Here is an 18,588-nt window from a genome sequence, read left to right as displayed (position 1 = left end):
GCATAATGAGGATCCATCATATTGTCTCAGTAATTCATTCCTTTTTACAACTGAGTAATACCCTGTTTGTGGATATACTGTAATCCGTGTCTTCACCACTGCTAGACTTTTGTTTCCAGTTTTTAACTATGACAAAACTGCCACCCATTCTTGTACCAGTCTCTCATGGACATATGCTTTCCCTTCTTTTGGGTAAATACTAGGAGAGGAATGGCTGGATCGGCAGGTATATTTTTAGCGTTTAAAAATCTAATGGTTTTCCAAAGTGGTTGTGTACTTGAACTCTCTACCAGGATGTACGTGAGTCCCAGCTGCTGCACACCCTCAGCAACACGTCCGCACGACGTTTGCCGTTCCAGCGGGTCTACGGCTGTAGCTCATAATTCACGCTTCCTTACATCTTTTCATATCCAGCATCTTTTCAGGTGCTCATCTGCTATCTGTGTATTTTCTTTAGTGAAGATTATGTTAAGATCTTCTGCCCATTTTCTGACTGGGCTGTCATCTCTGTATTGACAGTTGTACAAGAGTTCTTCTTACAGTATTCTCCATGTCAGCAAACCTTTTCTGTACAGGGCCAAGGAGCTAAGTATTTTAGGTGTCGAGGGCCCCATACAGAATGTCATGTATTTTTTTTAATCCCTTGAAAATGCAAGAACTAGTAGCTTGCAGGGACTTAATATAAGCAGTTGTTAGGCTCCATTTGGCCCCCAGTAACAGCTGGTCACCTTGATACAAGTCCTTTGTCAGGTGTAACGCATTGCAAATATATGCTCCCTGCCAGTCTGTAGCCTGCCTTTTTTAACAGCGTCTATTGAAAAGCAAGTTAATTTTGTTGAAGTAAAACTTGTAATTCCTTTTGCCTTACAATTTGTGCTTTTTGTGTTCCACTCAATTTTTCCCAAACCAAGAATTTTTTTTTCCTTCAAAAAGCTTTTAGCTTTAGTTCTTCCATTTAAGTCTATGGCCCATTTATATATGGTAGGAGGGTAAGGGTTGTGGCTCATCTTTTGTACACGATTATTCAATTGTTCCGGCACTATTTGTTAGACTATTCTTACTCCATTGCATTGCCTCAGCTATCTGTGCCAAAAAACAATCGACTGTATATGTGTGAATCTATTTCTGGTTTCCCTGTTCGGTCTCACTTAGCCATATACATCTATTTTTACACCAATACAATGATGTCTTCATTATTGCAGCTTTATAATAAGCCTTAAAATTAGGAAGGGTGAGTCATCAAACTTGGTCTTTTTCAAAGTTCTTCTAAGTCTACTCCATTTTCAAATAACTTTGTCAATTTTTAAAAGCCCCGCTGGGAATTTTATTGAATCTATACGAGAGTTCTGACATTTAAACAAATCCTGGACCTTTTTTGATCCATGAATACAATCTCTCCATTTATGTAAGTCTTATTTTAATTTCAGCAAGATTTTGTAGTTTTCAGCATATAGGTCTTATAAATATATCCCTAAGCATTTCATATTTTTGATGATATTGCACACAGTAGTTTTGTTTTGTTTTGTTTTTTTGAGTAGGTTCCACACTGAGTGGGCAGCCACGCAGGGCTTGCATTCAAGACCCAAAGTTAAGGGGCACCTTAAGAGTCCGTTAAGTGTTCAGCTCACGATTCTGGGGTCCTGGGATCCAGCCCCAAATCGGGCTGCCTGCTCAGAAGGAAGCCTGCATTCTCCCTCTCCTTGTGTATACGTTCTCTCTCTCTCAAATAAATAAGTCAAATCTTAACCAAAAAAAAAAAAAAAAAAAAAAAAAAAAAAAAAAAAAAAAAAAAAAAAAAAAAGACCCCAAGCTAAGACTGAGCTGAGATCAAGAGTCAGATGCTTAACCAACCGAAACAGCCAGCTGCCCCACAGAGTACTCTTCAACTTTGATTTCCAATTGTTTATTGCTAGGAGATGGAGCCACATCGGATTCTGAACTTCTATACTGACTTGTATCCTGCAACCTTGCCAAATACACTGACAGCACTGATTCCTTAAGATTTTCCACAGACATAAGTCTGTCTGAAATAAACAAGTTTTTCGTTTTGTTTTTTTTTCTTCCTTAGTGCACTGGCTAGATCTCCGGTGCAATGTGGAACAGAACTGAGTAGTGATGAGCATTTTCCTTATTTCCAGTCATTAGGGGAAAGCTTCATTTCTTCCTCAATGAGTACGCTATGAGCTAGTGGTTTTGGATAATTTCCTTCTACTCCTAGATACACAAAGCTTTTATCATAAAAGATGCTAGACTTTGGCAAATATTTTCTCTGTATATAGTAAGACAATCATCTGGTTCTTCTGTAGTTGTTCACATGCTGGATTACACTGATCAATCTTCAAATGTTAGATCAACCTTGTACTTCTGAGATAAACTCACTTGGTTAGTTGGATTTTACTGTTTATATACTGTTGGATTACTAACATTTTTTTCCCCGAGATTTTATTTTTAAATCTTTAAATCGATGCGGGGCTCAACCCCAGGACCCTGGGATCATGACCTGAGCTGAAGGCAGATGCTTAACCAGCTGAGCCACCCACGCGTCCCTCATTTGCTAACTTTTTAAATCAATTTTTGCAGCTATGGTTCATGAGAGACACTGGTCTATAGTTTAGTCTAGTTTTGATACTGGAGAATGCTAGCCTCATAGAATCTGTCATGAAGTACCCCCCACCCCCCTTCACCTTTTAAGACTCTTAGGTAGAATTGTTAGTCTTCCTTCTCCCTGGAATTCACCAATGAAGCCTCAAGGCTGGAGTTTTCCTTGTGGGAAGGTTTCTCAGTGCAAATTTAATTTCTTTAGTCAATATAGGGCTATTCTAATTAGCTCTTCCTTCAGGGACTTTTGGGGCTTGTAAAGAGTTTGCCCATTTCTTTTAAATTGTCAAATTTACTGCCTGAAAGTCGTTCACCATTCTCCTAATACCCTTTCAGCGTTTGTGAGCTCTGCAGTGCTGTGCTCTGTTTCCTACTGGCTTCCTCTTCCAACACTGTGGCCTGGAAACTCTCTGGGCAGTAAGCAAAGGCCATCACAGGGATCATCTTGCCCTGTTTTCCCTTCCCTCAAAAATCACTGTCCTGTACTTCCTGGCATTTTTAAATTTTTGATTATGGAAAATTTCAAACATACATGAAAGCAGAGAGAGCAGTCTAATAAACCTTCAGGTACCTATCATCCAGCTTCAACAATTCTAAACTCAAGACCAAGATAGTGTCATATATACTCCATCTAGATTCCCTTCTTCCCCGGAGGATTTTGAAGACATTCCAGACATTGTATTTTCTTCCTAAATACCAAAACAATGTATTTTTGACTTTAAAAAAATCCATAACCACATTATCAAACCTAAAAATGTCAATGAATTCTAATATTATTCAGTTTTCAAACTTCCACTTCTTACGGAAAAAAAAATTTTTTTACATTTGTTTTGTTCAAATTGGGATCTAAATTATGTCCATTCATTTTATTTGGTTAATATATTTTTTAAGATCTTTTCCACTTAATTAGGTTCTCTCTCCCTTTTTTCCTTTTCTTATACAGCAGGCACAAATCATACATGGCCATTAAGCACTTAAAATGCAGCTAGTATCACCGAGAAACTACATTTTTAGTTTAATTTAAATTAACTTAAAAATAAAAACCAATACTCCAGCTATCAGAAAATGTTTAGTTAGAACAACTTGGGTGCATGAATTTACTTTTTCAACTGTAAGTTTTACAAAATCAAAATAGATTCAAATATTTCTGATGACAATTTATCACCTAAATTGAGATCTAATTATAAACTAGAATATTCTAAAGACTTGAAACTGGTAGTTTTAGAGCTGTGGTTCTGAAATGGGAGAACCACTTGTCCCCCAGGGTACATCTGGCAATCTCGTCACAGCTGGAGTGGAGAGGGACAGACTGCTGTCATCCAGCAAGTAAAGGCCAGAGACACTGTGTTTACACATTCTCCAATGTGTACAGCCCCCACACTAAGACTTCTCCAGTGGACAATGTCGGCAGTGCTGATGGTGACACACCCTGGGCCAGAACTTAATCAGACTGAAATAATTTCACATTATGTCTTTCTGAGGGTATGCACAGAAGTATCTGTTTTTTTGTTTTTGTTTTTCTGTGTGTGTGATTGTAGCAGCTAATATGATCCCCTGATTCACTGGCAGCTGCAAAGTGCTGTCAGTCTATTACTGTAATTCCCTCTGCATTTATTATCTGAAATGCTTCTGTAAAGAGGAACTTTTCTTACTTATCCTAAGTAATATATCACCCAGGAAATTCTGGATAAATGCTAGACTCTTTCCTTGCCATTTTTCAAAATAATGAGCTGCTTCTCCAATATCCTCCAAAGGGGACCAATTTTGCTATTTTTTTAAAGTATCACTGTGATTTCATAAATATAGATCCTTTTGATATTTTGGGTTTCTGTGATTAAGAAGAAATCCGTTGGGCTCTATATCCTCTTGTTTAAACCTTTCTCAGTCTCTTTCTTAAAGATGTATCTCACATTCTGCACCATATTGGAACTTGGAAATGGGCTTTTTTTAAAAGATGAGTTACATCCTTATACACTTCATGACAAGACTGATGTTTGGCCTTAGTTCTGTCATTTCATGTCATATTTACTTTTGGGGCATATATGTATATAAATAAAATATCTAATCTCTAGTGATATGATATGTTTTATCTCCCTCTCATTTTCTTTGTATATCTTTTGGTATTTAGGCAAGTTTGCACAAATACCTTATATAATGTCCTTTGTCCTTTGTATCTTTTTTATAATATTGTCTGTTGGTTCCCACTACAAACAGTATTGAAATTCTTCCTTATTTCTGTCTCCCAAAGCACCCACTTTGAAGTAATATCATTTTATTTCCTGATGATACCTATGGGACAATCTGGGACTATATTCTGTTTTACTTCAACTGTCTCTCTTCCCCCGTTTCCAGTGCTGTGTGTCAGCTATGCTCTCAGCCTTAAAGCCATGTAAGACCAGTTTTACTGTCTCCTTCGTCTACTGCATGGTTCTGGCTCTCAGTAAGCAGTGTGCTTCTGCAAAGCAGTTTACTTTGGTTGGAGGGTTCCCAGGGCCTGGACTGCCACTGCACCATCTGACCTTTCTAGGGCCTACAGTCATATCCCAGTTTCAGCTGCTCTCAAACTGATCTGCTGAGCTTTCCACAGCTAGTGGGGCCTCCTTCGTTTAGAGAGGAGAACCTGTGGGTGACCTCATTTTTGGGTTCCCTGAACTCTCCCCCTATCTACCACGTCCCTTATTCTTACCCACTGGTATTCTGGCATTCATACATGTTGTGTAACAAAGAATTAGGCCTTTGCCCCTGGTGTTCGGGACGAGACTCTAAAATCCTGGGAATTTTCGGAGAGATGGGTTACTCAGGAGCCCACTCCTTGGATCATAGCTATGTTCAAGCTTAGGAGATGACTCAAGAAAGGGATAGACAATGCCAGAAAGACAAATCATGTGATCAGAGGATTGGGCGTTAAGTCATGGGATTATCTTGACTTACTGCTGGAGCCTGCAGGGCAGGCTTCTGGGGGACTAACACTGGGTGGTTAGGGGGAAAGTAAACTGTTATACACCAAGAGGGGTACTTTGGAACTCAGTTTTGTTGTCTATGTTGTTCATGGGTTGGTGGCTCTTATCCTAGTTGCTCTTCTGTTTTTGGGAAAGGATTTGGAAGACTCAAAACTACGCCACTGCCACTCGCACTCTGCCGTCAGTTCCTTGCCGGCATTTTCATTAACTTTAGGGCATCACGTTTCACCCCCTGTACGTTATCTTCGTATTTATCATTTCATGCATCGATATTACCAGAAGATTAAATCCCCAAAACCGTACGCTAAAGCCACTCTTGGTGATGACTAACTCATCGGCACCGTATTTTATGGGCTGTACAAACTGCAGTAAAGGCCACCAGCTGCTACCTGCTGGCAGGGGGACTATAATTTATATGGGTTAAGAGAACACACAGGAGACTCTGCCTGTCTAGTGACTCTGTACGATACCCTACACCGTACCTCCGCCAGTCAAATAACATAAAATGCACAGTACAGTGTTTCAAATAATGCTTCCTCATCCGCAAAATGCATTAAATGCGTAAACTAAAGAGCATGTAACGAAATGCATATCCCATGTGATGACGCAGAAACCCCGTCATAAAAAAATAAAAGCAAAACTGTACCTCTGTGAGACGGAGTTGTGATGAAGCAGCCATGTAATCAGATTCTAGTTTGTTCTTCTCAGAGATCACTGTAGTATTTTGAAGAATTAAATCAACTTTTTGTATATGCAAAGAAGTACAAATCTAGGAACAAAAATCCCTAAAAGTTTAATTTGTTTGACAACTAAGAAAAAAAAAAGTTTTAAAAAATGTATAAACCATGACAAAGAGAACATTTTTCTAATGCAACTGATAGCTCAAATCATTCTTTTTACAATTATTTCTTAAAAGAGAATTTTTCGATGTTTTTCTGTATGTTTAAATGAATCATCTGGAACATAATAACTTAGCTTAATGAGTGCTTTTAACCCATTTACTGACCTAAAATGAAAAATGTCGAAGTTAAAAATTATAGTAAAATCTTAGCAAGAGCTTTTTTAAATCTAACTTATCTACCTGCTATAAAAAAGTGACTAAAATTAAGAAAATGCCTTACCTTTACAAAGTTTGTTAATTCAGTAACAAGTTTTGCTTTTTGAACATTTATTTCTCTGATTTTGGTACTTGCTTTTCGCTCTTCCTCCTCAAGGTTGCAAATATCCTGTTCCATCAGCTTTAAACTGTATGAAGCACATAATGATCGAGAAATCAGAGTTAACACAACATTTGAGCCCAAATCCTTAGGTCTCCTGCTGTTTGATGGGCTTTTTAAGCCATATGACTCAGACATAAACACTACTAGCTTCTAGATTAAACAATCTTGTTAAGTAACCACTCAGGATCGAAAAGTATTTGTTGAGATATTATGCACCCAGCACAGCTGAAGTAATGATGGTGGTAATGGTATAGGATCTGGCATCAGGAAGATGGATTTGATCTCCTCTTTGCCACTAATGACCAGTATAACTAGACAAGTCACTCTTTTTTAAAATTTATTTGACAGAGAGACAGACAGAGAGCACAAGCAGGCAGAGTGGCAGGCAGAAGAGAGGGAAAAGCAGGCTCTTGGCCGAGCAGGGAGCCTGATGCAGGGCTCAATCGCAGGACCCTGGAATTATGACCTGAGCCAAAGGTAGCTGCTTAACTAACTGAACCACCCAGGCACCCCTAAACAAGTTACTCTTCTAAACTTTAGTTTATCTATAAAGTGGAAAAAGTAATAGTACTTCCCCTACAGAGCTATGATGAAAATTTTATAAAGGTGAAATATGTAACACACTTAGTACAGTGCCTGGCCCTTCACTGATGAATATTATTTACTAACCATCATTGCGAATGTTGTTTACACACAGTCCCTTACCTAAAGTAGCTTAACTGGGGAGATCTGCTTAAAAAAAAAAAACATATAGCAAAAAGATAATACAACCCTAAAAATTAATATTGCTTTGCTATTCAAGGTAAAGAAACTAAGGACAAGAAGTTCCCGGAGATCATGTGTAGTATGTGGTTAAGATGTGTTTGACACCAGTCCAAGTTCTTTTCCACCCTACCACGTTGCCTCCAGGGTAAAAGCAGGAACCCAGTTTGGAAACAGTAATACACAAGAATGAACAAGTTCAGCAGATGTTGTAGACAAGGGCCTGAACAGTACATGAAAGAGAGACTAGAGGAAGCCAGGGAGGTGAGGTGAAATGGGTCAAGTGAAAGGAGACTGTAAAAAGTTGAAAGTCAATTTAAGGAAAGGAGTTTTATAACTAGAGGTGATTAACTATAGGTATGAGAAGCAGGCTGGTGATGGGTATGAAAGGCCCTTTCACTACAAAAAACCACATTACACATTAGTTTTAGACACCAGGTCCAGCAGAACAGTCAAACAGGAAAGGTTAGGTATCTTGCAGATGATGAAAGACAGGAATGAGGACAAAGGTGAAGGCTGAAAAGAGGCTTAGAGATGAAAACCATCTAGGCAGCCAGACTAAATAGTATCTTGCTTTAAGCAACAAAGGTACACTGTTATTTTCCCTAATTGTTAATGGATAATGGTTTAAAAAAACAACAAAAAAAAACAGTAAAGAACAAATTCTCTTAATGCATTTCATGTATGATTCAATTTAGGAATGTGCTTAAGAACACATACTACATTAGGTCAAGGTAAACAGATACCTTAGCTCAAGGCAAGTAAGCGGTCATTCATTATCAAAGATTGACTATGCCATTAATATCTAAATCTTTATAGCGGGGGGAAAGGATAAACACAACAAAAAGTCAGGTCTGAAGCAGACCATGGGGAAAACCTTTGAACTGGAAGCCATGTTCCCTTCCCCTAGAATGAACACCCTAGCAGCTTTTATCCCCTCTTCTATATCCCAGTTTCTACAAAACATCCAAATATAACAGAATGGATAAGGGGTTCCGAAGAGTGCTGCCTGGGTGCTCCCAGTAAGCCAGCCGTCTTCCTTCAGCTAAGATTTACACTATTTGCATATTCTGTGGAATATGTTATCATTAAGGCAAAGGCAGACATAATTCCAGTTGTAACAGGGAGATTTCAGCTGAAGGAGTGGGATAAACCTCCAGGTGCCCACTCTCTTCTGTGAAAAATCAGCATCTGCTCCTCGTTCCCTTTTACTCTCTTTCAAAATCAGTGAGAAAATGCATAGCCTAATGGTCTGGACTGATCATCTCGCTGCCAGTACCACCTTCTCTCCTCTCCCACCAATCCAAAGTCAACGGACCTCTTATTCTGGATATACGTCTGGGTCAGTCGTTCTCAAAGTGTGGTCCAGAGGCCTGTGGGGATCCCTGAAACCACTGCAAGGGAATCATGAACTACTCTCACTGTTGTAAGAAGACCTCAACTGCCCCACTGACTGTAGTGATGTTTGTAACGATGGTATAAAAGCAATGGTGAATAAAAATACGCTAGTGCTCAGGGACACATCTAGGTAGAAGCACCAAAGTGCACTCAGCATTGTGAGATTCTTCAGTGCTGTGTCCTCAAAAATTTCAGAAATGTCCAATTCAATTAATATTGCTGATGACAGTAAACATTAGCTATTAAGTCGTGAATCTTACATATTTTTATTTTTTACTTCAAGTATAACTAACGAATTAGTTGCAGGTGTGAAACATAATGGTTTCATGTCTGTATATATCATGAAATGATCACCACAAAAATCTAGTTAACATCTGTCACCATATGTAGTCATAAAAGTTTTTTTCTGATAAAGAAAACTTTTAAGATCTACTCTCAGAAGCTTTCAAATATGCAATACAATATTATTAACTAGTCACACGCCACACATTACCTTCCCGTGAGTCTTTATCTTATCCTGGCAGTCTGGACCTCTTGATCACCTATTTTATCAACCCCCAGCTCTCCTCTCCAGCTCCCCCCCCCCAACCCTGCAACCACCAATCTGTTCTCTGTATCTATGCGTTTCTGCCGTTCGTTGGTTTTTTAGATGGCACTGTAACTGAAATCATATGGCGTGTATCTGACTTACTACACTTAGCATAATACTCTCAAGTTCCACTCATTTGTCACAGAAGATTTCCTTTTCTCATGGCTAAGCAGTAGTGCAGCATGTGCACACACACGTGCATGTGTCTGTGTGTATCTCACTCCTTCTTTACCCATTCAGCCATTAATGGACACTGAGGGTGCGTCCGTGTCTTGGCTCCCGTAAAGAATGCTGCAATGAATGAGAGCACAGACAATCTTTCAAATCTGTGCTTTCATTTTCTTCGAATAAATACCCAGAAGTGGAATTACTGGATCACGTGGTACTTCTATTTTTAATGTGTTGAGGAACCTCCATCTTGTTTTCCACAATGCCTGCACCAATTTACATGTCCACCAACAGCGGACAAGGGTTCCGTTTTCTCCGCATCCTTGCCAACATGTGGTATTTCTTGTGCTTTGATAACAGCCATTCTGACACGTGTGACCTGCTAATATCCCTGATATTATTTAAATATCAATCCAATGTGGTTATTTAAATATCCCTGATGATCAGTGACACTGAGCACCTTTTCAGGTACCTGCTGACCATCTGTAGGTCTTCTTTGGAAAAAACGTCTGTCTATTCAGTTTCTCTGCCCATTTGTTAATCAGATTGGGGTTTTTTTGCTATGAGTTATAGGAATTCATTACATTTTAGATATTAAGCCCTTACTGAACACAATATTTCCAAGTATTTTCTCCTGTTCCATAGGCTGCCTTCTTGGTGTGGCAATGGCTTCCTTTACTGTGCGGAAGCTTTTAAGTTTGATGTAGTCCCATTTGTTTATTTTTGCTTTTGTTGCCAAGGTCTTGGGAGTCAGTTCAAAAAAAAAAAAAAAAATTACTGTCCACACCCATGTCAAAGAACTTACTGTTTTCTTCTAGGAGTTTTAGGATTTCTGGTCTTATATTAGTCTTTAATCCATTTTGAGTTGATTTTTCTGTTTGGTGTAAGCTTGTGGTCCAGTTTCAATCTTTTGCATGGGGCTGTCCAATTTTTCCAGCACCATTTATTGAAGAGACTATCCTTTCTTCATGGTTCACTCTTCTCTCTTTTGTCATAAAGTAACTGACCATAGATCCATGGATTTACTTCTGGGCTCTCTATTCTGTTCCACTGATCTATGTGTCTGTTTTTATGTCAATACCTGTTTTGATTAATATAGTTTTCTGATACAGCTTGAAAACAGGGAGCACGATGCTTTCAGCTTTTTCTTTCTCAAGATTGGTTTGGCTATTTGGTATCTTTTGCGGTCCCATAAATTTTTAGGATTCTTCTAATTCTGAAAAATGCCAATGGAATTAGGAAATAGGAATTCCACTGAATCTATAGATTGCTTTGGGTAACATAGATACTTGAACAATATTAATTCTGCAAATCCATGAGCACAGAAAATCTTTCATTTATATCGTTTAATTTCTTTCCTTAATGTGTTATGGTTCACTATAAGGTCTTTCAAATCCTTGGTTAAAATTATTCTTAAGCATTTTCTTTTTGGTGTGATTTTATAAATGGGACTATTTTCTTAATTCACCTTTGAGTCCGTTGTTAGTATATGAAAATGCAACAGATTTTCATATGCCGATTTCGTACCCTGCAACTTTACCGAATTTGCTGATTTGTTCTACAAGTTTCTTTTGGTGCAATATTTAAAGTTTTCTATGTAAAATCACATCAGTCACAAAAAGCGCCGGTTTTATGTTTTTCCAATTCAAATGCCTTTTATTTCTCTTTCTTGGCTAATTGCTCTGATCAGAAATCCTAATTTCTAATACTATGCTGAATAAAACTGGGGAGGATGGGCATCCTGGTCTTGATCCTGATGTTAAAGGAACATATTTTATTTCACAGTTGAGTGTAATGTTAGCTGTGGATTTGTCACATACTGTCTTTATTATATTCAACTATGTTTCCTCTATGCCCACACTGTTGGGAGTTTTTATTAAAAAATGGGTGTTGTAGTTTGTCAAGTCCTTTTTCTGCATCTATTAAGATGACAGTATTTTTTTTTTTTTGCTTTCTCTTTTATTCAGACGTAGCCATAGCACTTATAGCATCTGTACATAGAAAATTTGTACCTACACAACATTCTGACATTAATTACTATCCAATCATTCTCTGAAAAGGGAGAGGGGCTCGGGAAGGGGTCTACTGAGTCTACTAGACTATCTTCATGGCATCACTGTGCCCTGAACATGACAGTGATGTGTCCTGTAATACTTGAAAATAGGTATAGAACCAAAGGTTACTAATACTGTTAGTGCCTTTCTGATTGACTGGAGACCATGTTTCATATCTAAGCTTAATATTTGGCAATACACTTCTTCCCATCAAAAAAAAAAAAAAAAACAAACCAGGAAAGTCCAACACTATCATCCCCCCACTGGCTGATGTTTAACGTATATTTGTAGCACTAGGCAGCATTTTCCTCACTAATAACTAATTCTAGGAACGTGAACATTCAATACCGCTTCTTGTGAAACTACTAAGATTTATCCCAGCTTCAGATCCTCTGAGCAACTCTTCATGGCCAACCCCTTCCTCCCTTGAGGTCAGAGGGGACATATGTCCTACCGTGGCTGCAGCTTAGAAGAGCAGGTCTAACTGCCAGTCCCGGGCTGACTCCTGCTGTTGTGGAGACTGGTGTTGCTGGGGATGGGACTTGGGGAAAGTGCCCTGTTGGGGTGGCAATGCAGCAGAGAGGATAAGCTGTTTCAGGGTTGCTCCAGGGGAATTCTTCAGGCCTGTAAACACTGCTCAGGAGCTGGGTCAACTGAGCCTGCGATGGGTGCTGAACTAGAGCAAGCTGGGAAGTCCGCTGCTGCTGCGTGATGGACAACGTCTGCGTCCGCTGCTCTCAGGAGCAGAAGTAGGGCAGCCACCGCCCGTCCCGTAAGCATAGTGCAAAGCACCACGACCATCCCACAAGCTACGGGAGGAGGGACTCATGTAATCACTAACCACAAGCTGCTGACCTTGAGAAAACCTTGTGTGTGTCCTGAATGAATGGCATTAGTGCAGCCCTCTAGGCTGCTTTGTGGCATTCGAGATGGAATCTGGACCCTGCTCCAGCTATGAAATCGTCACAGGGTCACACAGCAGGGCTCTGAGAGTGCTATGTGTCCGGCTCACGGTGCCAGCTCAGCGCGTTCGTGGACCCTGACTTGGTGGACCTTGTCAAGTCCGCTGCTGAATCATGTTGTGTGTGCCACTGTGTCCAGTATGCAGTCCACTTTCATTCTGGTTAGTGTGAAACCTGGTCCTTAAAATTGAAGGTACATGTTGCTGGATGTTAGATGAATTTCCAGAAGAAAGGTGAACATTCAGAATCCAAATTCGACTCGGGGCTTGACTGTTATAAAAACATCTGCAGCCCTTAACCACGGGCCATCTGAAGTTTGACCTTCAATGTTCCTTAGTTTCCTTGTGGCTGGTGAGTACTTGCCTCTGTCAGCCATGGCTGTCGCTCCACCTGGTCTGTCAGATGCGGCGCGGCTTGTAATTGGGCTAAAAATGGAGACTGAGCCAAGGCTTAAGGAACTGGGAAATTTGCAGCGTGACACCTCACTGGCTGTACCAATGTCTGAATAACAGACTGACTAAACAATGACCTTCTTTGTTAGTCTTTTCAGGAGCTGGTAAGCTGGTATATGGCGTCTGGGAGGAGTGCAGGTATCTGCTGGGTCCCTGTTGGTGTTGGGGAAGGGTCTGATTGCTGTGTAAGAGGATTTTCTTGGATTCTGGAAGGAAGCGGAAGGAGTTGGGCTGTGATCAAACCTTTCCAATGCTTTCTCGAGGCTTGACTAGGTCTATACAATCATCAGACCCAGAATCTTGGCTTTTGTCAGTGGTCATCTCAGGAAGAGAGTCTTCAATGCCAAGTACTCATCACCCCTAACTTCCGCATAATTTAGTATGAGGTGAGTACAAACAAAAACTCTGGCCTTGAATTCTATTGAAGATCAATGATATAGTGAGTCTGAAGCCAAATCCGCTGTGGTCCTTTGTTCAGAAATGTGTCATAACAGGATATAGCTTTTCCCATACTGCATTAAGTGCTTGTGACATTTCTGGCAAATGTTCTAGACCATCACGTGATAATTATAACTGGATGTTCATAGAACTTTAAATGTCCTATCATAGGTACTTCCTTGGGACCTAGCAATAAAATTCTAAACTACGTCTAGATGTCTAAAACTATTCGTGAAGCTCTTCGACAGTACACATCCTGGATGAACTAAGTGGTAGCTGATCTGACGGTGGCTGCAATACAATCTCGACCATCTTAGGGCCTATCTGTGCTTGTATAGTTCCTTTGAAACCATTCTTTGCTGAAGTGGATACACTGTTTACTGATTCGATATTTCCTATAAATTACACATATTCATAGGTACACGACTCTTTTGGTCTCATATGCTTCCTCAAAGCATGTGACAACAGAATTCTGATATTAAATACTCCAGTGTTAATGAGTCACTTTCCAGCAGATGGGTAGAGAATTTTTTTTTTAAACCACTGAATGTTCCCTCTCTGGGATAAAATACTTTGATCCACAAGATCAAATGGTAAATATTGAAGCAATGAAGTTATATTCTCTCAGACACAAATAATATGCTTCCATCAGTCCTGTCATGATGGCTGGAAAACAAAACAAACATCAAAAGCCTCGAACACTAATTGTGTAAATTCTTCATTATTGAGGGATGTAGGTTTCCGGTCCTGTCAAATGTCACTGGCATCTGACTGTGCTTTGTTTTCAGTAAAAAAATCAGTGCTCTTCTGCATAACAGATTTCCATTTATTCTTCTGTGAACTCTTTGCGCTTCCTGGATCTGGATGTCTGTTCCTTCTCGAGGTTAGGGAAGTTGTTATTTCTTCTTCAAATATGTGTTCTGCTCCTTTTTCTTCCTCCTTCTGTGACTCATATAATGTGAAATTATTCTGCTTGATGTTGTCCCATTGGCCCCTTAAGCTATTTTACTTTTTAAAATTCTGTTTTTGGGGCACGCGGGTGGCTCACTGAGGTAAGTGTCTGACTCTTGCTTTCAGGTCATGTCATGATTCTTTGGGTCATGAGACTGAGCCCCACATTAGGCTCTGCGCTGAGTGTGGAGCCTGTTAAGATTCTTCCTCTCCTTCTACCCCCCACCCCCACCCCCACTCCCACTCGCACTCATGCGCTCTCTAAAAAAAGAAAAATGAAATTCTTTTTGCTATTGGGTGAATCCTACTACCCTGGCTTCCACATTACTGATTTTTCTTCTGCTTCATCTAGTCTGTTCTTGGAACCCTCCAGTGTATTTTTTAATTCAGTTACTGTATTCTTCAGCTCGGTGAAGTCTGTTTGGTACTTTCTTATACTTTCTCTTTATTGAAGTTCTTGCTGTGTTCATTCCTGTTGCAAGTTCAATGAACATTTTTATAACCATTACTTTGATTTCTTTATTAGGTAAATTACCACCATTTCATAACAGTTCTTTTTCTGGTATTTTACCCTGTTCTTTCATTTGGAACATACTCTTCATTTCGCTTGACTCTGTGTTGGTTTCTAAGCAGCAGATGAAACAATCCTCAACAAGTCTTGAAATGGCTTCATGGAGATGAACCCTGTCATTCAAACCTCCTCTGGCTCAGTGGTGATGTGAACCTTTGGGGTGTGAGCAGCCTGATTTACTCTCACCAGCTCCCAGTTGCTGAGAGAGTGCCAAGTCCTGTAAGTGTTCCAGAGGAAGGGATCTCAGTCTATTCCTAGTTTCAGGTGGAAGAGAAGCCAGAAGCTAGGACCTCAGGCAGCAGCTTTTAAGGCATGCAAATATAGATCCAGTCCTATGGGACCACCATATACCCTGCTGGTCTACAGACCAGGCAACCTGGAAGTGTCCCCTAGGAAACTGCTGGGAAAATCAGGGCTCCACAGGAGTGAGCTCCTTTCCGGGAGGTACTGGTGAGCTTCAGCAAGGCCAACCAAGAACAAAGATGGCATCTCCTGGTCATGTTCCCTGAGAACAATTTCGTAGCTTCTAGATATGTGGTAATCCTGAAGCCCCTGCAGCTGAAGTTCTAGGACAAGTAAAGAGGTCTTTTTCAGAGGAAGACTGGAGAAAGTTTCAGACTGCTGTCTGTAAAGTGCCCTGGGGATAGTAATCTGCCAAGAAGATTGTTTCAGACCCTGGGGCGCCTAGCTCTGGCGGGGACTGGAGGGGTGCCATGCACCCACTGCAGGTTAGAGGGAGAATACAAGAGTGGTGCCCACCAGTGCCTGTGTCCCAGGAGGGATTCCCATTAGGCTCCTACCCCGTGGGCAGATGTTTTTTTTTTGTTTTTTTTTTTTAAGACTTTATTTATTTATTTGACAGAAATCACAAGTAGGCTGAGAGGCAGGTAGAGAGAGAGAGGCGGAAGCAGGCTCCCCACTGAGCAGAGAGCCCGATTCGGGGCTCGATCCCAGAACCCTGGGATCATGACCTGAGCCGAAGGCAGAGGCTTAACCCAATGAGCCACCCAGGCGCCCCACCTTGGGCAGATGCTTTAAGATGAGAAATGAACCTCCACCACAAACAGCCTAAGCACTTTTCACGCTTCTGCTTCTGCTCTGGGTCCTGTGGTGAGTCTTTGCATGAACCCTAAAAAGAGCAAAATCCGTTCTTTACTGCTGTATTGTTCTCCTGTGTATAAGCCCCACTGGTTTTCAAAGCCAGACATTTTGGGGACTCATCTCTCTGGTAGAGGTCCCAAGAGCTGGGGGTGCCTGACATGGGGCACAAACTCTTTGCTCCTCAGGGAACAACTCTGTATCTGATATCCTTCCCAAGTGCTGGTCACGCTAGGCACAGGGTTTTACAGGAGATCCTGTCCTTGTAGTTCCTACCCTTCTGGCTGTGAACCTTACATCCTTTGTTACAGAAGAGCTGCTGAGTTTGTTTTCAGGTCTTTTTCAGAGGGAACATTTTCATATGTAGCTGTTGATTTGCTGGGTCGGTGCAAGGAGGGGAGTTCAGTATCTTCCCATGCTGCCATCTTGAACCACCTCCCAGTGGTAACTGAGTATGTATCTTTTTAATAGTCCATGTGACTAAACAGAAAGCACACAGGACTTACGATGCATACCGAAGTATGATGGTTGCCTCACAGAAAAGCACTTGTGTGACTGCATTGGGAGCTGAACTAGATTATTCTTTCAAATAAAAATGTTAGGGGCACCTGGGTGGCTCAGTGGGCTAAAGCCTCTGCCTTCAGCTCGGGTTGTGGTCCCGGGGTCCTGGGATCGAGCCCCGTATCGGGCTCTCTGCTCAGCAGGGAGCCTGCTTCCTCCTCTCTCTCTGCCTACTTGTGATCTCTATCAAGTAAATAAATAAAATCTTAAAAAAAAAATGTTATTTCACGAAAGAAGTAAGACAAACTATCGTTATTTAGACTTAAGTATTTGGCAGATTTTACTCCCCCCACCCAAAGTGAACAAGTGAGTCTATCACTTCAAGAAAAATAACTGCCAATATCTGTCAACAATGATAAACAAATTTCATGTGCAATTTATATTTTTGAGGAATTTGTGTCTACCACTGTGAGCCTGACAGCTTCCCAATTCTTAAAAGATTCTTCTGATGGGATTGGAAATCGACATTATTTTTTTATATTACACAATAAAATATGTCAACGTTTGAAAGACCAACATTTTCTAAAGGACTGATGCATGATGTACAAAATTACATCATGTAAAAGATCCACTTACAGTGCAATGGACTTTAACATAAGAGTAATCTACTTCCTGATTCAGATTTCACGGTGCAACTGAACTTCAACAAACCGCATCTTGGCAGGTTGTGATACAGTATTAAAGAAGACAATAGACAAGTATCTGAAAAGTCTATTAAAGTACTCCTTCCTTTCCCAGCTACAAATCTATGTGAGGCCATGTTTTCTTCAACTATTTCAAAGAAACCTCTCACAAGAGACTGAAAGTGAGCGCATATGAAATGAAAGCACTCATTTAAAGAGACTGATAACAATGTAAAAACAACTCCACTCTTTCTGCTAAACATATTGTTTAGAAAACCATGGTTTTTCCTAAATATTTTAAACATCCCCAGTTTTAATTACTGATGTGGTAAACACCAATGATATAAACCATACCAATGTAACTTCTAAGCATGGAAAGGGGTCCAGGGATTAAAAACAGCTAATCGGGACAGGAAAACTCACGCCACTTAAGATTCACCAACTTTTGCCCTACACACAATTTTGGGGGGATAAAATGTGTTTGTGGGAATTGCATCATCATGACAGGGTCCAGGCACATGTCAGAGATACTGCAGCTTTGGTTCCAGACCACGGTAAAGGGAGTCCAAAGAACTCTGTGGTTTCCCAGTGCATATAAAAGTTGTGTTTACAGTATACTGTAGTCCATTAAGTGTGCCACCGTGTTATGTCTAAAAAATACTTCACTGCTAAAAAATGCTAACCATTACCTGCGCTTTCAGAGTCCTGATCACTACACACATATTGTCAGAATCACCAAATGTGATAAAGAGGCACAAAGTGAGCAAATGCTACTGGAAAAATGGTGCCAACAGATCTGCTTGACACAGGGCCGCACAAACCTTCAATGTGTTAGGCAGTACCTGCACAGCACAACAGAACAAGGTAGGGCTGTGTAACTAATAACAATACCCTCAGAGCGCCCTGCCAGCCCCCACCAGAGACCCTGCTGCCCAAATAGGCGGAATCCTACCTTCCCAGTTTGGAACTAATTTTTTGTTCCAGTTGTCTTTTCTTGGTTTTCCTTTCAAGAAGCTCCTTCTTCTTTTGTCTAAGCTCATTGTCTTTGTGTTCTAGATGTCTGTTTCTCTCACATAGGGCAATCAACCCTGCTTCCACTGCTTGCAATTTTCTATTAATTTCCTACAAAAATATTCAAAATTGGTATTTTAAAAACAATTCTAGTTAAAGTATGACAAACCCA

At 40.4% G+C, this 18,588-nt stretch overlaps 1 protein-coding gene across 2 annotated transcripts in view; it reads right to left on the bottom strand.

The window, feature by feature from the left end:
* The window catches only part of SMC5 (structural maintenance of chromosomes 5), a 97,844-nt gene that overhangs the window by 15,243 nt on the left and 64,013 nt on the right, over positions 1 to 18,588 (bottom strand). For both annotated transcript variants that reach the window (XM_080820328.1, XM_080820329.1), the window contains exons 15-17: positions 18,358 to 18,527; positions 6,680 to 6,803; positions 6,205 to 6,327 (exon numbers count right to left, since the gene is read on the bottom strand). In XM_080820328.1, the coding sequence (XP_080676454.1) occupies positions 6,205 to 6,327; positions 6,680 to 6,803; positions 18,358 to 18,527 (417 nt within the window). The remainder of the gene's footprint in view (positions 1 to 6,204; positions 6,328 to 6,679; positions 6,804 to 18,357; positions 18,528 to 18,588) is intronic.

This window comes from Martes martes, assembly GCF_963455335.1.
Source record: "Martes martes genome assembly, chromosome: 12".
NCBI lineage: Eukaryota > Metazoa > Chordata > Mammalia > Carnivora > Mustelidae > Martes > Martes martes.
Note: the sequence above shows the minus strand (reverse complement) of the source record. Positions and strands in the feature narration are given on the sequence as shown.